The 25614-nt window shown below is 44.2% G+C and overlaps 1 protein-coding gene across 3 annotated transcripts in view; it reads left to right on the plus strand.

Annotated features, from left to right (window-relative positions):
• The window catches only part of utrn (utrophin), a 180590-nt gene that overhangs the window by 65241 nt on the left and 89735 nt on the right, over nt 1-25614 (plus strand). For all 3 annotated transcript variants that reach the window (XM_053643180.1, XM_053643182.1, XM_053643181.1), the window contains exons 42-53: nt 571-715; nt 944-1119; nt 1458-1593; nt 2662-2811; nt 2958-3101; nt 3585-3686; nt 4327-4444; nt 4532-4710; nt 4825-4942; nt 5663-5868; nt 6358-6512; nt 6956-7145. In XM_053643180.1, the coding sequence (XP_053499155.1) occupies nt 571-715; nt 944-1119; nt 1458-1593; nt 2662-2811; nt 2958-3101; nt 3585-3686; nt 4327-4444; nt 4532-4710; nt 4825-4942; nt 5663-5868; nt 6358-6512; nt 6956-7145 (1819 nt within the window). The remainder of the gene's footprint in view (nt 1-570; nt 716-943; nt 1120-1457; nt 1594-2661; nt 2812-2957; nt 3102-3584; nt 3687-4326; nt 4445-4531; nt 4711-4824; nt 4943-5662; nt 5869-6357; nt 6513-6955; nt 7146-25614) is intronic.

Genomic DNA, 25614 nt, shown 5'->3' on the forward strand with positions numbered 1-25614 from the left:
ACGTCTGGCGTCGTAGTTCCGAGTCTAAACGCGTTGCTTGTTTAAATAGGTACATCATGTACGTTCAATATTTTGCTGAAGTTTTCCGTTAAGGCATGCGGTAAAATGGTAAAAGTGCTCGCTGGATAAATAATCCTAAGAAATGCTAATAGAAAGACCTGACCTCAGAAGTTTGCAGTGTGTTTCCAGCGTCACGTGACCGCCCTTTTACACGCTGTCTTTATTCTTCAGAACACGAGCTTAAGTGCTTCTGTTTCATTAATATTCATCGCTCACCCTGGCCTTTTCATCACGTCGGAGATTTCTGAATGAAACTGGGTCGCCAGATTTCCTGGATAACACGTGAACGAGCGCAATGCTGCAGCGAGTCTTCTCTCCATCTCTGAAAATCATTGCATCTGTTAAAAGCATTAGGAGTAATAATCGTGGCGTGTCTGACACCTCTGGCTTCTTCTGCTTTTAATGGAAATGCAAATCGTGGAGTCTGCTGACCCACGAGCGTGCGGGCGGACCCGGATCAGAACAGCTTTCAGAGTGTGTTTTTGTGTTTTCGTGTTTTCTCGTGTGTAGGTCTTTTGACCGCGCCGTTGAGGAATGGAGGCGGTTTCACTGCGACATGAACGACCTGTCTCAGTGGCTGTGCGACACAGAACAGGCTCTAGCTGAGGAAACCGGACCCGGCGGAGACCCGGAGCATATCCACACTCGACAAGAGGTCGGTAAAAGGGTCAAAGGTCAAAACTGGAAACTGCAGGATTTCATGTGCTTGTACGGACTGTTTCGAATGTTTTGATCGTATGCTCTGCTAACAAATCTCAAGCTTCTTTCATCTCTGCCGTTATAGCGTCGCCTGTATCCATTAGCCTTGTGTAAAGATAAATAAATAAATAAAAATAGCAGAGACGTGTGTTCGCGTGTTCTCATGTGTGTTTATTGCGCTCAGGAGCTGGAGGAAGGCCTGGTGAGTCACGAGGCTGTGCTGGACGAGCTGGTCCGATCGGGAGAGCACATCATCATGCAGCTGTCGTCTCTGGATGGCCCTGTGCTCCAGGACAAGCTGGACAACCTCACGCAGCGCTGCGCAGTCGTTCACGCACGAGTCGCCGAGCGCCACCGCAGGTAACAGTCACGACACCACGAGTAACCGTGGAGTAATACAGCGGACCCTACGTTTGATCAAGCCTTGGTTTGCGAACCGATAAAAACGACTTTGTGCTGTTCATTATTGACACCGTTAGCGTGGAGCCGTATCATCCGCTGAAATATGCTACGGGTTTTTTTTAAAATATATATTTATATATCTCTTTCACTTCCTGTTAGAGACGTTGACACACATGTTTGTGTACAAAAATCTTCTCAAGTAAGAAATATTAAGAGCTGCTCATCACAGTTTGAATTGTGATAATGGAAGCAAAGGTGCACTAATAAGGGAAGTGTGTGTGTGTTTGTGTGTTTAGGCTAATGGCTGGCCATCCCTCGGTGTCAGAAGTGGTACGGCGCAGTGCCGATTTGACTCGTTGGTTAGAGCAGACCGAGGCCTCTGTGCTGACTCTACCTGCGAGTGCTGCCGACCAAAACCTGCGAGAGCTGAAGGTGAGACACCAGAAGGCATCACAGCACGCGCTGCTGTCGCTCTTGTATTGCAACCGAGTTAGTTAAAGTTCACAATTGTAAAGGTCCAACGACATAGCATTCATACATCGCGGACTACATGACGACAATATTCCGCTCAGTCCTGCTCCGGCCGACTCGTCCCGTCCTCTCCCGGGGTTGCTCTCATCACAAGCTCATGTAAACGTATTAAGTAAAAAACTGCCCCCTCTGGCGACATATTTAGGGAACTTGAGTTGCTGGACTAGGTTTATTGGCGGTATTTTGGGAAGTGCTCGTTTCGGACCTCTGAGCACATCGGGGCTGCGGTCCATCCCACAGACAAGTTCCACTGGTGTAGGTTTATGAAGTTCATATTTTCAAAAAATGGTAGACAGAATGTTTGGGCTAGTGTGTGTGTGTGTGTGTGTGTGTGTGTGTGTGTATATATGTATGTGTATATATATATATATATATATATATATATATATATATATATATATATATATATAAATAAAATGCTGTATTTTTCTATAGTCGCTTCATTTCGTTTGAGAAATTAAATGCTGTATTTTTCTATAGTCGCTTCATTTCGTTTGAGAAATTCCAAGCCGAGAAGTGGGAGGTGTCCGGGCTGAGTTGAGAAATTTTCCTTGGCTGGTCACTCAGATGTGTTGCTTTACCTGGGTTATGGTTCATTTGCATGAAATTTAATTTGTCACCTGTCACTGCTGGAATAAGGGCTGTGTCATTCAGTGCCTGGGGCGCCATTACATACGGTTAATGGAATTGGTCCTGAGGATGTTCGTCCCATAGGTTCCCCTTGAGCCCCCTTTCTACTCACCATTTGGATCAACAACTTCTCCTTACATCATCATCTATTACTTTCTCTGTCTCTCTCTCTGTCTTTCTGTCTGTCTCTCTCTCTGTCTCTCTCTCTTTTTCTCTCTTTCTGTCTCTCACTCTTTCTCTCTCACTCTGTCTGTCCCTCTCTCTGTGTCTCTGTCTCTCTCTGTCTTTGTCTCTCTGTCTCTCTCTCTGTCTCTCTCTGTCTCTATCTCTCTCGGTCAGGCTCTGGCGGAGGAGATGGATTTGCAGAACGAGAGCTTGATTTGGCTGAACAGAAATGGACCTCAGATCCTTGCCAGCTCCAACCTGAAGGCTCACGAGAGAGAAGCTCAGGCCTCAAATCTCCGGCAAATCAACATGACCTGGAGCAAAGTAACACTCTTGCACACGTCGTATCTAAACATTCGAAATAACGCTCGAGAGAATTTCTATCTCCGCTTTGATACATGATAATAGATTGTACCATGATGCTGCTGGATTCCACGCCCATGTGTTCTCGTCTTTCCCTCTGTCTGCAGGTGACGCAGGAGTTATTAGAGAAGGTCGGAGAGGTGGAGGCCAGGCTGCAGTTCCAGGAACGGATGAACCACTTGAGCAACTGGGTCCATCTTACTCAACAGCCCCTGAGCGGACGCACCGAGCTGTCACTTAGCGACGCGCAGGTGAGCTACGGTAGCCTTCAGAGCTGCGTCGCCATTAGTTAGAAATAACGGCGAGAAAACGAAACGTACGCGGTCAACAGTGCTGTGAATGGCAGCTGAGGTCTTGCTGCCCAAGATGGCCGCCGTGTAACGTCGGTATTCGGCGACATGGTGCAGTTTTACACTCTTAACTCGTATGCTCTTATCTTGTACCCCTTTCAAAAGATGTTCAAAGTAAAACTCACTTTTGAAAGCTAGACCAGATTTTTTTAAAATTATTTTAAAAAATGAAGAACCCTCAAGTTCCTCTGGATGTAAATTACGGCAATAAACATTTAGCAATATTAGCCTCGTTGCCCCAAGGAGTAGCTTTGTCTAATTAGCTAAGTTTGGCTTAAAGGGGCATTGTGCACATTTTCATTTCTAACAGATAGCTAGAGTAATACGGACTTTTATAAGAACTGTTTGTTTGTGAGTGGTACAGACGGTCCTCTTGTGGTACAGGCACTGGAGTCGGCTGCGAGGGAGCGGAGAAAAGAGCTGGACGAGCTGCTCGCACGTTCCACTGAGCTACACAGGAAACAGCAGCTGCTCCCTCAGGAAAAGGTCTGATTTCAACTTTTATACTCTATTTATTCTCCCCGAGTGTACTTTATCATGGTTATAAAAAAAAAAAAAAAGATGACAGCAGGAAGTCGTGGGATGGATTTCCATAAGGTGTCCCTCAAGGTTCCAGTCTAGGTCCCCTCCTTTTGTTCATATATAATTATGGCTTCGCCTCAGATCATTGCAAAGCTATTGCAGAAAATAAATCAACTCCTGCCGACCAATCCGAATCGAGAATTAAACAGTGACCAATTGGGGAAATTGTGTGTTTGTATATGTGCAGATTTATGTGTGTGTATGTGTGTGTGTATGTGTGTGTGTGTGTGTATATGTATGTATATATATATATATATATATATATATATACATACACACACACACACACACACACACACACACACATATTTATTTATTTATTTATTTATTTATTTATTTGTTTATTTATTTATAGGGGTGTGTGTGTGTGTGTATAATGGATAAAAATGGGGGCCAAGAACAGAACCTTGAGGAACTCCTTTTATTTTATTAATAGATACAAAGCAAAATGTTCCAGAGAGATAGGATGTTAACTATGCAGGAAAATCATGAATCTATGTGTGTGTGTGTGTGTGTGTGTGTGTGTGTGTGTGTGTGTGATCAGAGTAAAATGGAGCAGTTGGCAGCAGACTGGAAAGTTCTCGAGCTCAGATTGAAAGACAGGACACAAGTGCCTCAGTCACCGTGGACGCATCAGATCACCCAGCAACCGCTGTCTCCAGGTTAGCGACTGACCACTGACGCGCACACACACTTTGTCTTAAGTGGCCCATTATTGTCTCACATTAAAGTGTGTGTGTGTGTGTTAGTGTGCGTTGAGGTTCAGAGGTCAGCGTTGCTGGGAGAAGCTCCTCTCAGTGCAGCGTGTGTAAGCGACCGGGCCACAGAACTGGCCCACTGGCTGCAGCTCATTCAGCAGATGCTCAAATCCAGCATCGTTACCGTGGGTGACACCGACGAGATCCGTACCACCATCGGCCGCCTGGAGGTGTGTGTGTGTGTGTCTGTGTGTGTGTACAGCTTATAGCTTCTCCTATCATTCTTTTGTTGAGGACCGAGATTAGGTGTGTGTCAGAGCCTGAACGTACGTGTGTGTGTGTAGGTGACTAAAAGTGATCTGGAGCAGAGGCATCCTCAGCTAGAGGAGATTTTCACTCAGGCTCAAAACATCAAGAACAAAACGTCCGACCTGGACGTTCGGACCTCCATCACCGAGAAACGTACGCGTCCTTCTTCTGCGTCAAGCTTCATGACGTTTTCTTCTTGCATCTTGCCGCATTTTCTTCATGTTGCTTCTTCTCATTTCTCCTTCCTCCTTCTGCCGCTTCTTTTTGCTTCTTCTACCCTCATTTTATCGTTCTTCTTACTTCTTCGTGCTGCTGCCTCATTTGCTTTTTGTTTTTTCTTTAATGTTTTTCTTCCTTTTTTCCCCTTCTTCTTTTGTCTAGTTCTACTCCTGTTTTCTTCTGTCTTGTTTTCTTCTTTCATCATCTTCTGGCTTTTATTATTTGTGACACGTGTTTTGTGCTTGCTCTTATTGGTTTTTTTTTTGTTGTTGTTTTTTCTTCTCCGTCATCTTTCCTTTTTCTTCTTTTTGTCATCTTTCTTTTTGTTTTTTCATCGTTCTTTTTCTTCTCATTGCTTCTTCTTGCCTTTTAATGCTCTTGAACTTTCTTCTTCTTGCTTTCACGATAATTGTCCTGTTCAGGTAGTCGATTTGAAATGTCTACCCATCCTCATTAACTTTCTCTTTATCTTATATTATTTAGATTAAACAAACAAATATTTATTGTCCAAAACATTTTTTTTTTTTGTAGAAGACAGGTTGTTGAAGAAGCAGATTATATAAGTTAATACCCAGATACAAAAAAAAAAAAAAACCCACACGCGCGCGTTAATTATTTGAAATGACGGATTTCCTGTTTGTGCTCGGTGGCCAGTGGAGAAAGTGCGCAGCCAATGGGACGGCACGCAGCACGGCGTGGAGGCGCGGCTCCTGCAGCTGGATCACATGACCACGCACAGCGACCAGTGGCAGGACCAGTTTGCTCGTGTGAAGGCTATGATTGGTCAGAACGACGCTCGTTTGCATAACCTGCTCCAGATGAGCCGAGAGCCGCTCACCAAGCAGATCAGTGACAACAAGGTGAGCTCGTCAGGGCACGATACACAGCTCATTAGAATATTAGGCCATGCCCACTAGCTCACTAGTTCAGCTAAGTCTAGTTCAGATGGTGTTTGAAACAGTGTTTTTTCATTCAAGCGATGCTGAATGTTTAATATAACACTCGATTTTAGCATTATTCAAACATTTTTAGACATTTTAATATTGTAGTTTCAGGATTATCCTGTAGGAGGCGCTCCAGTTCTACTTTTTTTTTTTTTAAAAGCTAGACCGTTCTGTCTTGCTTTATGTTGATCACATATTAATTTAATGGCTATAAAAGGATCAGAATGTTTTACTATAGTTTCACAGATTATAGTGTGCTGGTTTGGAACACACTCCAGCTGTCATGCTCTCAAAGCACGTTCTGATCAGCTCTTTGGCTCAGACATTTAATCAATAGTTTTTTTTCCCCCCATTTATCTATTAAGCACAGCGTGTCCCCCCCCTCTTCCCCCTTCTCCTGTCAAGGCCTTCCTGCAAGACCTGAGCCGAGAGAACGTGACCGTGGCGGCATTTAACGAGCTGTGCGATCAGCTTCTGCATGATTACGCCACCGACGACACACGCAGGGTCAAGGAGGTGATGGACAAAACCATTGTGTCCTGGAACACCATCAATAACAGGTACACAGACCTGACCGAGCACGGAAGCCTTCCCTTCTCTTCCCTTCCCTTCCCTTCTTGTCTTTTAAGTTCCCTTTCCCTTCTTTTCTTTTCGCTTCCTTCCCCTTTCCTTCATTACTTTACCATAGCTCCATTTCCCTGGTACTGTTGTGGTGTAATTTTAATCTTTTTTAAAAAAAAAAATCTGTACACCAAACAAGGATTAAAATTTTTGCCCATTACTGCTATAATTCGAATAAAAGTACCATCTGAAAGGATTTCAGGCCAGGATTTACCTTCAAGCCGTGCCTAAATCCAGCTTTGTGCAGTAGCAAAAGTGAGTCCTCAAATGTGCTTGCTGTATATGGCTGATTTGGTGAAAAGATAAATGGACAGACGGGTGAACAGCCGTGTGTGTGTGTGTGTGTGTGTGTGTTTAACGGAGTTGTGTCGTGTTTTCTCAGGGCGTCAGATCGTCAGGCGGTTCTCGACTCTGAGCTGAAGAGCCTGCAGGTGTCCCTCAGGGAGCTCGAAGGCTTCCTCAAGTGGCTGCAGGAGGCCGAGACCACCGTCAACGTCTTGGCCGACGCCTCGCAGAGGGAGGAGCTGTCTCAGGACTCCGCCCGCATCCGAGAGCTGAAGGGTCAGCTAGAAGTAAGTACCATGTTTGTAGTGTCGGCTTTGACACAGCGGGGTGTGTAATCAGTGATGCTCTTGCTGCCAAGACAAGATGATTTATGGTGTTGTCTGGATGTGTTGAGTCTCAAAACGTGTGTGTGTGTGTGTGTGTGTGTGTGTGTATCTTTAATTTCTCCAAGCTGTCTTCTGGCATGATGTGGTTTCAGATCGAAGTAACGCAGTTATGTACGAGGCGGACGTGTCTGACTTGTTTTCAGCATACTCGAGTGTGGATATTATTAGATGTGATGTAAGTGTGTGTGTAGATGCCTAGACACACCCCCTGTTCTGCCATCACCCCGTCCACCCTCATTGGTACACGCTTCAAGCAAACAATGGTCGTGTGCATGTTTAAAACGTGAACACGGTGTGTGCGAGTTAGCAGGAGGTTGAGTGTGGCAGTGATTCGAGACATGCACGGACATATTATGGGATGGAACGTACACCGCCGTTATTTTAAATGAATAACCGGATGTTTGGCGCGAGCAGATGGATGAGCAGCTTGCTCGTTGACCTGGTATTGCAGTACCTTCAGGATCCATCCGTTTCCTCGTGGACATGGAGGTTTAGAGGTCAAACTTGACTCTGGTGAACAACGTGATTTATTTATTTATTTATTTATTTATTTTTTACGTGATTGCACTTCGCAAAGAATCTCAAATCTAACACGTATTTTTTTTGTAGCATATTAATTCCACAACCCACCTGTTGTGCTCTGTTGTGTAATTTATATGCTACAGATTCAGATCTTCGCTTAATGACCAGGCCCTTGGGGAGGGTTGAGTAAAGTGCACCGGAGTGGGAAGAACATTAAAATCACCAGCATTCATTTAACACCTCCAGTGCATATTAACACAGTTGCAGCGGACCGTGAGGGCGTTCGTTTAACACCTGCCTCCAGCCTCCTGGGGTTCACGCCGCTCCAGTCCACAGCGATGGACCGTTTCTTTTTGTTTAATCTTATTCAAGTGATGAAGGGCTTCACGATTCGCTGATGTGTCAGAAGCCCAAAGATCCTAGATGTATAACGTCCTCTTATACATCCGTATACAATGTGCGCATTTCCCGTTTCCGACCTTTCCACATCAGTGAATAAACTCCTCCTACTTTGCGTATGCATAAATAGCAGGGTATGTAGTTGTATTCGATCTACATGTAGCGTGTAGGACTCGGAATGAGGACCGTATGAGAAGAGCGAGGGTGGGTGGGGGGGAGGTTGGCTGGGAGTCAATTCAATACAATTTTATTTGTATAGCACTTTTAACAACAAAGATTAATCCAATAAACTAGACACTGCAGCAGTCAGCATAAAACAAAGACTACGAGCGTAGAGAATGGCAAGACTTCGCGATGAGTTCCTTAACACAAGTAGGCTTAAACCAGGATATGACCCGCAAACAGAAGCTAGTGTTCCAGCGATAACAACCTCTGAAGCATCTTGGGTCTGAGATACATCACGATTCCGATGAATAGAACCGTGTGTACCCCATGCCCTGCGCAGGTCATCCGTTATAAATCCTAAATGCTCCAAGACATTTTGGTTCCTCCACATCATCTTCTCAAATGCTTCTCGACACGGCCATATTGTGCTCACTGAAGCCATATAAAGAGGACCTTCTTCTGAGAATGTGAATGAGTGCTAACCCTGATCATTTCTCTCAAATTCAGGAGGACATCCCTCAAAGAAATCGCTCGTCAGCCTTTCGTCATCATGAGCCGAGAACTAGCATCGGCGCTTAAAAATACACTTTCTGCCATTGGCCGTGTCCTGTACCGTGTTCTGTAAACACCAGTGCGCCACTTTGTTATAATGAGGTGCACGTACAACTTTGTTGGAAAGGTCTTGACACACAATTATTGTCAAGAATTACTACTCTTTCTATTGGATTCACGTTAAGCGAGTTAAGTGCTTCAATCGGAGTTTAATTGCCCAGGTGCCAGTTAGGCAATTGGAGCACTTAACACTTCTTATAAACGCTCTACTTCAATCATGAAGGTTGAATTGAATTAAATGCTCAGAATAGCCATGTAGCTGTGCTACTGGAGTCGCCAAACATAATGCGTACGCACGTGTACTGTACGTGCTTCCCAAGACCTGTGTGCATCGGTAATGAGCGTAAAACCTTACATTCTAGGGATAATGTTAAAAGTAGCGATGCATCGTTATCTATACATTTAGTTGTAGTGGGGGAGGGGAGGGGGATCATCCAATCCTCTTTAAGCCTGATGCTTCGCTGTGATCATTCCCCCCAGGATCGCAGAAATGAATGCAAACGCCGCAATATTCGGAGGAGCTTGCAAATTTTCAAAATTGCCACGTTTTTTCCCCGGGTTCAGGCCGAGACGCGTCGTGACCACTCATTCAGCCGAAGCCCTCTTCGATTCACATTCGTCGAACGCGAGTACAGCTAAAAGGTCTCTTCTGTTTTACCGACAAACGCTACTGCAATACTTCGCCAAGTAGTTTTTCCACCCAAAAAAAAAGCACAAACATCTCTGCTAGTCAAATCGCAGTTTTTGGCCGCAATGACGTGAAATCCTGGAGGGACTGGGTTATATAATGTTAACTCAGAAGACCTGATTGGACGAACGCATTTCTGGTTTTCGAGTCTTGGACGTCCGCATCTCAAAACGCTACGTAGACTTTTTTTTTTTTTTTTTGCTTTGGTTTATTTAATTGTTGTAATTTGCATGCCTGTTGCCTGCGTACACTTCTTATTGACTCATTGTAAAACATGCCTAGTGTGTCGTTTCCTCCTGTGTGTGTGTGTGTGTGTGTGATCTGTCTGATAGATTACTACTCCAATCATCGTCCTCCTCCACACTTTGCTTCACACACTTGGAGAGGATATCGATTTTCAGTCCTGGTCCTTTTTGTTCCGTGCGAACGGCGGGTCAAAGACGAGACCGCCGGTGTTGTCCGAGCACTGGAGTCGCGCGAGATCTCGGTATGCTCGATCGGACTTGCGTTTGCATCTTTTCTTCTTCATCCTATCCGATTCCGTTTGCGCTTTTTCCTCACGCGCGTTCACAGCCGTGTTTACTGGACTCTTTTAATGTGGGTTCTTTTGTAGATAGCAGCAAGATGGCTCCCGTCCAAGTGTTTCCAGAAAGACACAAAAGAAATGTGTTCGCATATTCGAAAATAGAAAGGGGATGTAAACAAGAGAGTGCTAGAACATTGTTTGTACCACAGCATTAGCGAGGGCACGGCTGTCTCTAGCTGCTATAACGTAAGCGATGAGGAGAGGTGTCTTGTTTCGTCGACACATTGCTCACAGTGTAGTATAAAAGGAATAAAACCCTTCAGGATGTGATTTTTGTAACTCCAGACTGAAACAAATTGTGCCTGTGTTGGCTTTTATCTACGCTAACGTTACTATCTAGCATGTCAAGACTAGAAAGGCTAGATGAGGTTAGCAAAACACACAATAATAGCTAGTTAGCTGTTAGCACTACACAGTTAGATATTAAACATATAGCTAGCTACACCGTGAAGTCATAGCAGGAGCTAAAATGGATGTCGAGCTGAAAAGTGCATCACTTTCTAATCATCTAATCGTATTTTATGAAGGATTTGTAAGTTTGCTAGCTTTGTGTTCAAGAGCTGTGGCTCGTTGCTGAGGTAAATGCTAAGTGTAATATAATTCTAGCTTTGCAAAGATTTTGAATTTTTTTTAGTATGTTAGCAACACAGCTGAGGGAAATATTGACGTTCCTGATGGCTTTGTCGTCTTTCCAAAGTCACTTGGCCTTGATATTGTGCGTATGAGACAATGCTTTACATGCTAGCTAGCTGAACTGCTAGCCTGAGTCATCGGCTAGTTCGGTTCTGTCGTCTAGCAACAGTGTTTTCCTGGTTTTGTTTACTCGGAACATGTTGCGAGTTTGCTTTCCCGTGCCAAAGTCGCATATTTCATTCGGATGTCGAAAGACGTGAGTGTGATGGCCGACCGTTTCCATAGCGACGGTAAAACCGTTGTCCGATGTCGGAGAGGTCGGCGTGGTGCTAAAAGTGTATTTCCCATTAATCACTGTGTCAGTGTTGAGTACAGGAACATCGTAATGTCCGCACGTAAGAACCCCGACACACACACAAGAAGAGTAAGACCTTGGAGACAATCAGAGGCTCTGTCTTTATTCCCTTAACGTATTATGAAAATAAGTTTTCACCTTCACTTAGCACACAGAGAACATGAGAGAACATGAACTCATCGAGAGAGAGAGAGAGAGAGAGAGGACATGGCTCCGGGGCAGTGTGTATTGGCCTACATTCGCATGTGAAATAACCCACATCACTGTGCAGCACGTTAAACTGAGGAAATTAAACCTGAACAACTCGATCCAGTCGCTTCGTTCTCTCTTCCTTTTCTCCTGTCTTCATCTCTCTCTCTTCCTTTTCTCTTTCCTCTTCTTTGTCTTTCTATCTTTCTGTATCTCTGTCTTTCACACGTTCCATGTATTCTCGCTCTCTTTCTCGTTAATCTCTCTTTCCCTCTCACACGGGTTTCAGTCATTTTCTTTCTTTCCTGTCTCTCTCATTGTGTCTCAGTCTGTTTTTTTTCTCTCTCTCTGGTGCCTCTCTTTCTTTCTTTCTTTCTTTCTTTCCTGTCTCTCTCTGTGTCTGTTTGTTTCTCTCTCTCTCTGGTGCCCCCCCTCTCTATTTTCTTTCTTTCTTTCTTTCTTTCTTTCCTGTTTCTCTCTCTCTTTCTCTGGTGCCCCCCTTCTCTCTACTTTTCTTTCTTTCTTTCTTTCTGTCGTTCCTCTTTTTCTCTCTCTCTTTCTGTCTTTCCTGTCTCTCTCTTTGTGTCTGTCTGTTTCTGTCTCTCTCTCTCTCACTTACTCACTCTCTATCTGGTGCTCCTCTCTACTTTTCTTTATTTCTTTTGAGGGAGAGTTGGTTATTTACACTTTCTCTGCTATGTTCTTTTTTTCTCATGAGGTTGCTCACTCTGGTTTCAGTAAAGTGTCATATGCGCGCGCACACACACACACTGTAATATGGGTGCATCTCTGTGTAGTCTGCAACTTGTAGAATAAAATCCCTCTCCTCATCTGTCTCTCTATTTAATTCTCTCATTTCCAGCATCCTGCACTATCTCTGGTGAGATGTAATCCCTTGTTCTCTCTTTCTCTCTCACTCACTCGCATGCTCTCTCTCTCTCACTAGTGCTCTCTCTCTCATCCGTGCTCTCGCTCACTCTCTCTCTCTTACTCACACACTCTCTCTCCCACTCACACTTTCTCTTTCTCTCTCTCATTCTCTCTCTCTCTTGCTCACTTGCTCTCTCTCACTCGCACACACTCTCTCTCTCTCTCCCACTCTCGCTTGCTCTCGCTATCCAAGATCCATCTCCATAGACCCATATCAATCGGTTGTTTTCTCTGTTCCTTTATCACTTCTTTCTTTTTTTTTTACTCTCTCTTCTCTTTATCCTCCATCCATCGATCACTCCATCACAGACGCAGAAGGAAAATCAGTAGTGACAAAAGGGAGGAGAGTCACACCCCCCCCCCTCTCTCTCTCTCGCTCACTTCTCCTCCGTTTGTTCTCCCCATCCTCATCCTGTTAGTTCTCTCACTCGGACACACGTACGCTGACGTTCTCGCTTCAGCTCTGGATGTTGTTCAGAGTCTGAGACTGAAGGGGATCGGATTAAGCCGCTGAGCGTGAGAGTGCGTGCGTGCGTGTGTGGGACATGCTCGTCGGGGTTCGTCACGTCTTGTGCGGCTCACGGCGGGGGATGTGAGTGCACGCGCGTGTGTGTGTGTGTGTGTGTGTGTGCGCACGCGCACGCTAGGATGCGTACAGCGCGAGCCTGGCAGTGTGGCGCTGGCCGTGCGAGGATGATGGCTGTGGTGAGGACGTCTCTGCAGAAAGTGGTGCTCTTCTTACACCGGCTTCAGAGAATGGCCATCACCTCACCACGTTACCAGAAACTCTGCAAGGTCAGTCCACACACGCACACGCTGTTGTCTCGCCGAGTTTGTTTGGGCTGCGTGAGTCTGACTTCATGTTTTTATTCCTCATGTGAAGTTCTAAACCACGACGTGATTCTCGATCCTCATTCCCGATCGGTCCGAAAGCATCGATTCGTTTTGTTGTTCGAGTAGGTTTTCGTTTCCATAGTAACGACTTACATACGGACTTGCACGGCGGACGCTTGAGACGGTCCACGGCTAATAATGAACAGATAAACATCAACAAAAAAAGAATTTTTTCTGTAAGGGCATGTTTATTTAACATTCATGGAAGGAGTCTCCAGTGTCAGAGGAGTTTCCTGGTTTCTCTGTAACACGACAAGGTGTGTGTGTGTGTGTGTGTGTGTGTGTGTGTGTGTGTGTGTGTGTGTGTTATTAACTCTCTTAATAACTTGAAGAGAGGAAAGAAAAGGGAGCTTGTCGAGGGAGCGAATGTCTACAGCTGCTATAACGTAAGTGAGCGAGCTTGTTTCACGGCCGTTCCACAGTAACGGTAAACAGACAAAAAAAAAACAGAAAAGGGACGATTTCTCATGGTTGAATGAATTAATGGGAAACTCCGCTGTGTGTCGCACCGCATCACATCACACCACACCACCCCGTCGTTGATTCATTTCCTAATAACACCACACTCCCAAGTGTTTTATTCCTTAGGTGTCACAACGATGACACTTCTGTAGTATCATTATTTGTAGAAAATCATCATTCATCACTCCATGGAACTTTTGAGAAACTGCGTTTTCCAGGTACGACGTGACCACGTGATGTTCCTTCAGACTCATGCAGAATAAGTTCTCCACACGGGATGGACTTTATTTGAAGAGAGAGGCAGCGTTTGATGTGAATCGTGACCCAGTCTGTCAGTTCTGTGTAGGAGCAGAGATTGTTATTATTATTATTATTATTACAGGTCACATGACACGTCGGGACACGAGATGAGACAAAGTTACAGTTACATCTTTTGTAGTAAGGGTAACGTTTTTGAGATGCTTTTGTCTCGTTTTCGGTCCGAGTCGTGTCCTCTTTTTCACGTTTCATGAAATCGGTTATTCGGCCGTTTTGTGAAAACGTCGAGCTCGGCGTTAGAAAATAAACCCTTAAATGCAAACCGCAGGAGAAAATCACCCCAATTCGCCACTCGAGACTCAATTCTCAACCGTGGAAGGTTTTTTGCTCGCTCTGAAATATCAGACTCAAAAACTAGAAGTGTAGAGTATAATAATAATAATAATAATAATAAAGTAAACCAGAAGGAAAACTGAAATGAATGCATGTAATAAAGTGGGATACTTTTGGTTATATAAGGAATAAAAGTGTTCTAGGAAGCGAATCAACCACAGCGGATTTCTAACATTTTGTTTATTACAGAACACACACATTGTACTTTTTATCCGTTTATAGTTATGTTTTGGAACCTCCATGAAACAAGTTAGTTTCTCTCTCTCTCTCTTTTATTTCTTATTTTTTAATAAGACCTAAAACAAAAATTAAAACAAACGGAACTTGTCATGTTACAAGAAACTGGAAAAGGCGTCGTGGAAGGAGTTTCCAGTGTCGGCGCTTTGTAACAGACTTTAGCTTTGTGTTAAAAATTAAAGCGAGACTGGTGAGGACAGTTTACGGCTTGATTTTGTAGCCGTTCCACGACATAAGACGTAACAATAAATGGATAAAACGTACGACGTGGTGATCGTTGATTCATTTTCTAGGACAGGATGAAGGCTTACATTGTTTTATTCCTTACGAGTACACTTAATTGAACGTTTTGCGGTGAAAATGTGCAAAACAGTGTGTTCTGAAAGGTCACGTGACTGGACACGCCCACTGTTTAACAGGCAGACACTGAAAGTCCCCTATTTTCATTCCATTGTATCTGTGTACGCTTAGTTTTTTCGGGAAACTTTCCTGTGTGTGTGTGTGTGTGTGTGTGTGTGTGTGTGTGTGTGTGTGTGTAATTGTTGTGTGACGGTACAGGACGTGATCGTGGTGTGTTCGAGGGTTTTGTTTTCCTCCGACGTCTCCTTTTCCTCAGTAATTGGGTTCCTGTGGCGTCTCGTGGCGAAGTGGTACACGCGAAGAGCAGAGAAGTTCTACTTCCTGTAACGGCGAGGAGACTGAGGAGAACCGCAGGTGGCGGAGGCGTTGTAGTCGGCTCGTTTGTTCCTGGTGTTATTTCGGAGGAAATTTAATAAGCCGAGAGCAGAAATCCCGCTGAATTACGGAGAATAACTCTCACTGACACGCCTGCAATCTTAAAGCCAGGGTTTGGGGGGAAAACTTCAACAATTCTCCTCTCAGTCTAAATATAAATACAAGCAACCAGACAGAACATGTTTGTGTTTGAAGTTTGGTGTGTGGGTGTGGGGGGGGGGGGGGTAGAAGGAGGGAGGCTCCCTGAGTCATATGCACTAATGCATGCATGTTCTGTCTGAATTGTGCACTCGCTCTCTTCACGCTGTATCTCTCGATCTTTCTGTCTCGCTCTCTTCACGCTGTGTCTCTCGATCTTTCTGTCTCGCTCTCTTCACGCTGTGTCTCTCGATCTTTCTGTCTCGCTCTCTTCACGCTGTGTCTCTCGATCTTTCTGTCTCGCTCTCTTCACGCTGTGTCTCTCGATCTTTCTGTCTCGCTCTCTTCACGCTGTGTCTCTCGATCTTTCTGTCTCGCTCTCTTCACGCTGTGTCTCTCGATCTTTCTGTCTCGCTCTCTTCACGCTGTGTCTCTCGATCTTTCTGTCTCGCTCTCTTCACGCTGTGTCTCTCGATCTTTCTGTCTCGCTCTCTTCACGCTGTGTCTCTCGATCTTTCTGTCTCGCTCTCTTCACGCTGTGTCTCTCGATCTCTTTTCCTCACTGTCCCTTCTTCTGTCTCCTTTTCTTTCTCTCTCTCTGTCAGAACCCAGAGAACATAAAACCATCTAACCGATATGAGGTGTGCATGTTATATCTAAAACGTAACCTGCAACATTGCTTATTGTTGTGTGTGTGTGTGTGTGTGTGTGAGATATTCCGGGTAAACAGCATTTCCTAAAGTTGATTAAAGTTGCCATTTGTAAAATTTTGAAGTTTTATTAGACCTGTAGTCATCATATAATTTCAAAGGGCATGTGGTAGAGGGCTGTAAAAAAAAAAATGACTCACCGCTTCTTTAAGCATGGGATAAATGTTATAATTCAACCTGTCGAAAGGAGCTGATCCCCTGTCATTGCATCAGACTCAGAAGGGAGAGGGGCGTGTGTGTGTGTGTGTGTGAGAGAGAGAGAGAGAAACACAGCATGGGGTCAGTGAGCTGCATGAGGGAGGATTAATGATGAGGGATGATGATTAGGGATGAGGCAGGTGGATGATCGGGTTTCATCATCGAGGCCTTCGTCCATCTGAACAACACGTTTTTCACCCTGTGACTGTCTGAAACACACCTTTTATCTCTCTCTCTCTCTGTCTGTTTTACTGACTCTTTCTCTCTCTCTGTTTTACTCTCTCTCTCTCTGTCTGTTTTACTGACTCTTTCTCTCTGTTTTACTGTCTCTCTCTCTCTGTCTGTTTTACTGACTCTTTCTCTCTCTCTGTTTTACTGTCTCTCTCTCTCTGTCTGTTTTACTGTCTCTCTCTCTTTCTCTCTGTGTCTGTTTTACTGTCTCTCTCTCTTTCTCTCTGTCTGTTTTACTGTCTCTCTCTCTGTCTGTTTTACTGACTCTTTCTCTGTCTGTTTTACTGTCTCTCTCTCTGTTTTACTGTCTCTCTCTCTCTTTCTCTCTGTGTCTGTTTTACTGTCTGTCTCGCCCTCTCTCTCTGTGTGTGTCTGTTTTACTGTCTCTCTCTCTCTCTTTCTCTCTGTGTCTGTTTTACTGTCTGTCTCGCCCTCTCTCTCTGTGTGTGTCTGTTTTACTGTCTCTCTCTCTCTCTTTCTCTCTGTGTCTGTTTTACTGTCTGTCTCGCCCTCTCTTTCTCTGTGTGTCTGTTTTACTGTCTCTCTCTCTCTCTCTGTTTTACTGTCTCTCTCTCTCTGTGTCTGTTTTACTGTCTCTCTCTCTCTCTGTTTTACTTTCTCTCTCTCTCTCTTTCTCTCTGTGTCTGTTTTACTGTGTCTCTCTCTCTCTCTGTTTTACTGTGTCTCTCTTTCTCTGTGTGTCTGTTTTACTGTCTCTCTCTCTCTCTCTCTGTTTTACTGTCTCTCTCTCTCTGTGTCTGTTTTACTGTCTCTCTCTCTCTCTCTCTGTTTTACTTTCTCTCTCTCTCTCTTTCTCTCTGTGTCTGTTTTACTGTGTCTCTCTCTCTCTCTCTCTCTCTGTGTTTTACTGTGTCTCTCTCTCTCTGTGTCTGTTTTACTGTCTCTCTCTCTCTCTGTGTCTGTTTTACTGTCTGTCTCTCTGTGTCTGTTTTACTGTCTCTCTCTCTCTCTCTTTCTCTGTCTGTTTTACTGTCTGTCTCGCTCTCTCTCTCTCTGTCTGTTTTACTGTCTCTCTCTGTGTCTGTTTTACTGTCTCTCTCTGTGTGTCTGTTTTACTGTCTCTCTCTCTGTTTTACTGTCTCTCTCTCTCTCTGTTTTACTCTCTCTCTCTCTCTCTCTCTCTGTCTGTTTTACTGTCTGTCTCTCTTTCTCTTTCACGCTTTGTGTGTGTGTCTGTTTTTCTCTCTCTCTCTGTTTTACTGTCTGTCTCTCTCTCTGTGTCTGTTTTACTTTCTGTCTCTCTATCTCTCTCTCTCTCTCTCTCTCTCTCTCTGTCTGTTTTACTTTCTGTCTCTCTATCTCTCTCTCTCTCTCTCTGTCTGTTTTACTGTCTGTCTCTCTCTCTCTCTCTCTCTCTCTGTTTTACTGTCTGTCTCTCTCACTCTCTCTCTTTCACGCTTTGTGTGTCTGTTTTACTCTCTCTCTGTGTGTTTCACTCTGTGTCTCTCTCTCTCTCTTTCTGTGTCTCACTCTGTGTCCGTCTTTCTCTCTCTGTTTCTCTCTCTCTTTCTCCATGTGTCTATCAAAGTTCAAAGTGTGCTTTATTGGTGTTTGAGTGTCTCTCTCTCTGTCTCGCTCTTTTTCTCTCACACTTCCCCTCATGCTCTCTCTTTCTTCAAACATTAGTTTTTCCCCTCTTTGTTCTAAACTGAAGCTGACATTCGCATGCTTTTGAACAACCTCTCTGCATCACGTTCCTTTCACACACACGCTCTCACTCCTAGCCCTGTTTCCTTCGCTTTCTCTCTTGTGCGCCCCCCCCCCCCCCATGTTTCTCTCATTCTTTCTTGCACTCTGCCCTATTCTGTCATTTCTCTGGGTGCAGAAAACGGTCCTCTTCTCTCGTTCCTTTCACTCCACACATCCGTCTCTCTGCAAAATGGAATAGCTGATAAAAATAATAATTATTATAATAATAATAATAATAATAATAATAATATGATTTTTTTGTTCAGGTCCACTGTGTGCACCAAAAGCTCAAAAGAATGCACAAATGAAAGAGCTAAACTTTAAAAACAATGGAAGTATAATATTTTACCTTCATTTCCCTTTTTTCTTGCGTCTATAATAACTTGGAATAAGTTCTTTTGTGGTCAGGTTTGCACTAAAGAAGATGGAGATCTGCTTTTGGTTCATGTTTGGTCTATTTATCCCTTTTTAATTTTGTTTATTTTTCTGGAAAACCACCCAACGTGGTAGCTGTTTAATGTTGTCACTCTGTTTAGTCTGAAACTCTGGAGCTTGTTTTGAATTTGCTCAGGCTAATAATTTTTTTTTTTTTTTTTTTTTTACACAAATAAATCAGACCATAAATACAAATCCCAAAAAATTCAAATCGCAGAACTAGCCATTACAACCTGCTCAAAGTTCTAACGAAGTCGAACGTTTCTGAGCTCCACCCCATTTCTTTGGTCATCCAATCACTGCTTTGTAACCATTGCTAGCCACCAGTCGATCACTTTAGTCCATATCCCTTGGTTTTTCTTGGACAAGGAAAGACAATACCGGTGGTCCAAAGACAAGAACACAAATTCATACAGAGCGGAAGAAAAAACAACAACAAAAAAAAACAAGGTCCAGAGACAAAAACAGTTGAATATAAAGAACAACGACCGAGGGATAATCCAAAAATTATTCCGACAAACACGACACTGCAGCAGTTAGCATAAAACAAAGACGCACGGAATGGCAAGCCTTTGCAGTGAGCTCATTAACATGCTAGTTTTAGCTAGTTTAATGCTAATATTGGTTAGCCAGCTTGCTTTGGTTGAACCTTCCAAATGTACAAGTCACTCGTGCTGCTTGTCGTTTGTTACTTGTGTGCGTGCGTGCGCTGCCTCCCTAGACTTCGTTCGTACTAGCTTCGTACTGTTGGCAGATTAGCGACGCGGACTAGCTACGTACCCTCACTCGTAATTCCTGCTTTTTATCTCTGGTTTAAAATCAGGCGAAAGTGGTGTGTCATTGTATTTGTTTACATTTTGCACTTCAAGCATCCTACGCCTGACCATGTGACTTTTTGTGTGTGTGTGTGTGTGTGTGCACGGTTGGCGACGCGTCTTTCACTGCTCATCACTACACACAACAGAGCCATATGCGACGATTACGACGACGTCGATGATGATGACTCCACTCTTAACCCTCGTTGGTTAAGGCTCAGCAGCATGGCAATAACACACACACACACACACATGTACACACACGTACATGAAGCCACTGCAAGGCTTCATAAATCATTAGGATTAGAAGCTTAGTGTTAATTAAAAAGCAATTACCTCAGCAGATGTGAGCGTGTGTGTGCAGATGCACATGCGCAGAGGCGTGTGTGTGTGTTCCCTGAGGACTTATTTGCACAGCAGGGATGAGAATCTAATCCTGGTACGAGTGTGACATGTAACTGCAGGCTGGGAAGCCTGACACAGAGAGAGATTAGTGACGCCGTAGCCCGGGACATGCTGATTGAAGTGTAAGTGAAGTGTGTGTGTGTGTGTGTGTGTGTGTGGTAGATTTTCTTAGTAATTTGTTCAAGTTTGTGTGGATCATAGCCGCAAGCTGCACATCTGTATATTCGCTGTACAATGTAAGCCCATGAATCAGACTTTAAGTAAAGGAAAGCCATCCATTTGAAGTGAAAGGGCTGTGTGTGTGTGTGTGTGAGAGAGAGAGAGAGAGAGAAATGAAGAGAGAGAGAGACTCACTATAAACTCTCACTTACTCTGTGAAAGGACTATTTATTAACCAGCTAACAGCTTTCTTTCTACACACGCTCATTGAAGTTCACTCCCAGTCACACACTCATTCGCTCCTCACACACTCCTGCCGTTCTGTTTCGAAAGCGTTCACCAAGCAGGCTTCAGATCAAATAATTGATGACCCGATCTCCACCCGTGAAACGACTCCACCTCCCGACCTCAGCCGGATCGCTCGTGACCGGCTTTACCCCGCGCCGTCTACTTCCGATTGTAAGAAATGACCCTCCTTCACACTAAACCACGCTCTCCGGGTTGCCAGGTCTGAGCCAAAACAGCTTTACAAGCATTTAAAAAAAAAAAAACCCACACGGGTGCACGTGGGGTCTGGTGAGGTCGCTGGGTTACTACCAGCATGGTTCTTGATAACAGGAATGACGTGTTTAAGGAAGCTGCTGTTTTTATTTGAAGGTTTCCGCTGCGTTCTGAGTAATCCTCGTAAGATCTCGTCTTGGGAAGAAAACGCCGCCTCAGGTATTTCCTGCTGAGCCTGAGATTAGCGTCATCACGGCCACCACTTCACTACTTTACATGAGTTCATAGTACTGTAATATTTACTTTAAGATCCATCAATACAGGCACGTTAATTGGTAGTAAATCTATAGTACTGACCTCAGAGTTCTTGATTTTGTTCTTAATCTTGGCGCCCTTCAGAAAATGTTTCGTAGAACGTCCACAGTATGATTATTATTATTTTTAGGGATAATGAGTAACCTAATGGTGTCTAAGTAGAGTAAGTAAGTAGACTTTCTTCTTCGAAAGCACTTTATCCGTTTCAGCTTCTGGAGAGTGGAACCTGGAGAGCACTCGTCAATCACCTGCTGTAAGTTAGCGATAAATAGCTAGCTAGCTAGGTAAACATCCAGACTGGAAGGAAATGTCAGGTAGATATGGTTAGCGTGTGTGTTTTTTTCTCTATTTTAAAAGAACTCCATTCAACTCAATACTCATGAGAGTGTAGTTTGTGATAACGAAGCCATATACACATCCCGAAGCTTATGACTCTTAAGGAGAAAAGCCGCAATACGTTTTTAACTAACTTCCATGGTTTTCCGATCATCCTCCGTTTCCACCTCCACCTGGGCTCCTTTCTGTTTTTCCGCCTTTCGTCTCGTGTCGGCTTTGAGGCTTAGTCTGACACCTCCTCTCTCATTGCCGCGCTCCTTTTCCCTCTCACGTTGCTCCAGCTTTCTCGTTCCACTTGCCCCCTCCCAAAGCTTGACTCACGAAGACAGTGCTGTGCTTTCCGAGCACAATCTCTCGCCAATCCCCTCGCTCCCTTCCTATCCCTCGCTCTCTTTCTGCCTCCGTCTATCAGAGTGGTGGAACTTTTTCTGAAAGCTTGTTAGGAAAGTTTTTTCGAGCGGTTTTGTCTGACACCGAGCTCAAAATGTGTGCACTCGTGAACCCATGGGATTCTTCAGTGGCGGTCCGCTCGACATGCTCTGGCTGGCCTGCATAATTTACTCGGTAAACCTGTTTCCATTACCCTTTTCCCCTACGATACAATGGCGCTTTTAAGCGTAAGCCGGCTCGTTCACTCATGCAAACCCGTAAACCCGAGCTGGTGTTTAGTGCTTTCCTGAGAACGTGTTTGCCTTCCTTCCTGTCCTCTCTCTCACACAGAACCACCTGCAAGTCATGGGAGAACAAAAGAAAGTCCTTCTGTCCAGCTCTTTAACCGCCTCATCTGCTCAAACAGATAAGCTTCAACTTTCCTGCTAATACCACCGTCCGCGCCAACGCCGTCTCGTAGATTGCTAACTAGCTTGGCCGAGTCTCTGCGCTGTATAACTGCGTTGCATTTTTTTGCTACTTTGGGGCGAGCGTTTGCACCAACATCTCCGTTCAGCTCTTCCACCACTGTACACCGTTGTAACCGTGTCGGCAATAACGGCGTTCCCCGTGTGACATCGGCACGGGGGATACAACTGCTACTTCTCATGGGAGTAACGAAAATACCAAGCACCAGAATCACTAAACACAATACAATTATTTCACGCGGAACATAATTAATGTGATTCAGTATGGATGGATTCAGTCGGTGTGATTTTGAGAAGGTCTTGCAAGGACACTTTGGCTGTTTAGCCTTGAGTCTCTTTAGTAGCTCCATGACCTCCCGTGCGCTACAGAAAGCGTCCGATTCAGACACACTGCGAAGCAGAAAGAGCCACCATGCTTTCAAACCCTCCAGCCATGGTCACTCCAGTCTTCAGATAATGAGCAAGAAGGAAGAGTAAGAGGCTGGAGGTGAGATTACAGAGAGGCGAAGACTCCGGAAAAAACGTGAATAGCTTGTTTATTCTTTACACGCTCTGCTTATAAACACGGAAAATAACAAGGAGTCCGGGATGTGCCGTGTCGTTTGTTTGCAACCAACGAGACGAGATCTTTTGAGTGCGAGTGGGAGTCGCTCTCAATTCTTTCCCTGCAATTAACGAAATGATCCTACCACAGAGAGATGGTAAAACTTACACCAAAAAAAAAAACGTAGGCGCTAGAATTAGCATCCGTCTGAGATTGCCCCGACTTATTAGGATACAGCCTACATGACTGGAGAGAGATTTCATGTGTGGGCAGCTGGGTTGGCTGCCCTTGGACGTGCACTTGTCCAATTTAACGGCCGATGCTAAATTTGTAGTTATTTATGGCCCAGTATTTGAGCGATGGTGGGCCGGAATTGATCACTCGTCTGCAAGCTGAGAATTATTGGCACAGCTATCGTGAAGAAGGATCAGTGGAAATGCAGCTCTATTAAGAAGATGAAGGGCATATAATCTACAGCAAGCGCCTATACAAAGTCCTTTTGGTTAATAGGGGGACAAAAAGCATACTACCATTTTTAAATCGCCATTCTTGTTTTACACAAAGTTTAGCCTTTTGTTTTGTTGCCTATTTTCTTCCCAATTTGGTCATGTGCCAATTTGTATCACACTCTGAAGAAAAGCACAAACTCTTCCGAATACATTAGTTCACAGAATTCCTCGATTGGCTAGCGTTGCCATATCTCTCACTTCCCAGACATCAGTTTGGCTCTCTAGGACTCTCAGCCTCAGACAGCCGTGGCGTCATCTCGCGATATCCCAGCTGTAGCATGAACATCTTTCTGTTCCTGACAGAAATAAGAGGCTATTAATACCGTTTGTCTATACGTTGGTAAACAATCTGTAGAAATGTCCATCTACAGAACATGTAGTCAGACATCAAGTATTCATTATTGGACCGTTGCCCAAGTACTGGCCCAAAATCCCTTTTTTAAATTTTTTTTTATTTTAAATACGTTCACTTTGCTCAAGTGGACAAGATCATAAAATGTTCACCTAAGGTACTTTTCATCTGACGAATTACCTCTAAAAGCTTTTCGCTTGCTTCATGGCCAAGAATGTCTTTGAAAACCAGAGACGTTTTTAACCAAAGCGTAATTAAATAAATGAGTGAAGCAGGTGCTGTCTATTATTTGCTACCCACAAGACGGTCAACCAGTGGGGGAAAACAAGAAATCATTCATAACTACTATTAAACAAGGAATGGTACACTCTTAGAAGAAGGGATGTTCTGGAGGTAGGAGTTCTAGTTGGGAAGTCTTTCTGATAGGGACTCTGTTATATACTTTATTATTATTATTATTATTATTATTTTTTATTATAGGGTTCTGTGTAGTCGTTCTAACCAGACCTCTAGCTTTCATGAATAAACAAGGCTGTGAAACTGTTTCCTTTCATAGAAAGAGACAGTTTTACATGGCAGATAATCAACCACGGACGTTGTCCCATGTCCCCTCAGCAAACAAGTTTATCTTGTTTACTCACTCAACTCTAGTAACTTTTAAACGAGTAACTCCGTTGACTTTTCTTCAGTTCAGTGGGTCTTCCTTTGAACAGCGCGTTGTCACGTTAGTTAAAATCTGGATTCTTAACTGCTCCAGAAATGAAAGCAAAACGACCTCATAATGCAGTTTTGGAGCAATCAAGGAAAAATTACCTCAGCGTGGAGTTTTCCATCAATCCAAGCAAAATGACTTCACAACGGAGTGTTCCAGCAACGAAAGGAAAATGATCTCTCAATGGATTGAGTGTTTCTATAAATAAGAGCCCAGACACCTCATAAAGGAGCATTTCAGCTATTAGTGACCGGTGATATCATAGTGCAGGGATGCATAAAAGTCTGGTCAAACTTACTCTGCAGTGCAGGATTCCAACAATCAGAGCTGATGACCTCACACCAGACATTTAAAACAGACCCTTCACAGTTGTGGGTTCCGTGATCCAGATCCCATAGCCTTCTTGATGGAGTGCTCCAACAGTCAGAACCTAGTTAGAACCACACTGTCAGAAATCAGAGCAAAATATCCTGGGGTCTTAATCATGAGTGATGGAAAAGAGAAGACTGTGAGATTAAAAAAAAAAAAAAAAAAAGGACTGGGTCAAGAACAGGAGTGTTACAGTTTCTGCACTGATCTGTAGTAGTGAAGCAGGAACTCGGTTTGCTGATAAAACTCTTTGTTTACTGGTCAACCTACGTCTTTGTCACCTATGGTCACGATTTGTGGGTAGTGACTGAAAAATAAGGTCACAAGTATAGGCGCTGGAAATGGGGTACCTTCTCAGGGTTACTTTCCGTAATAAGGTAAGGAGATGGATGATCCTGAGTAGAGCTTTGAGCACTGTCTAGTAGAACTCGCGAGTACAGCTCCGAGTGGGGGTTCGGGCATCTTCGGTTACATGGATACTCCCTGGCCAGCTCATGGTAAAGTTGTATCAGGCATGTCCCACTGGACGGAGAGCTTGGGGCAGACCCAGGACTTGCTGGAGAGATTATATCTCAGTTGGATTGGGAAAACCGAGGGATCCCCAGGAGGAGCTGGAATCGCTGGTTGGGGGTAGAGAAAACCTGGCTTAGCCTGTTCCCACTGCGACCAGCACCAGGTAAAGTGGAAGGAACATTTAATGGACAAAACAGTAGAATGACCACATATTGAAGTGCTCTGTCAATTAGACTCTAGTGACCTCTCATGATCAAAACCTGATGTGACCTTACAATGGCCTGTACCATCGAGCATCTATCATCCAGTATGCATTGTGCTTATAATGGATGGTTTAAAAAATCCAGCTACCAGAATGTGTTGGGAGCTAGAAGGAAACCTGAGAACGCAGAGGAAACCCACATAGCCACAGGCAGTACACAATGAAATTTCCGATTAATTATAGCCTGGTTGCCTTACAGCCAAGATTTACCGTAATCATACCCTGATGACCTCACAGAGGA

The sequence above is a fragment of the Ictalurus furcatus genome, chromosome 15, assembly GCF_023375685.1.
Source record: "Ictalurus furcatus strain D&B chromosome 15, Billie_1.0, whole genome shotgun sequence".
NCBI lineage: Eukaryota > Metazoa > Chordata > Actinopteri > Siluriformes > Ictaluridae > Ictalurus > Ictalurus furcatus.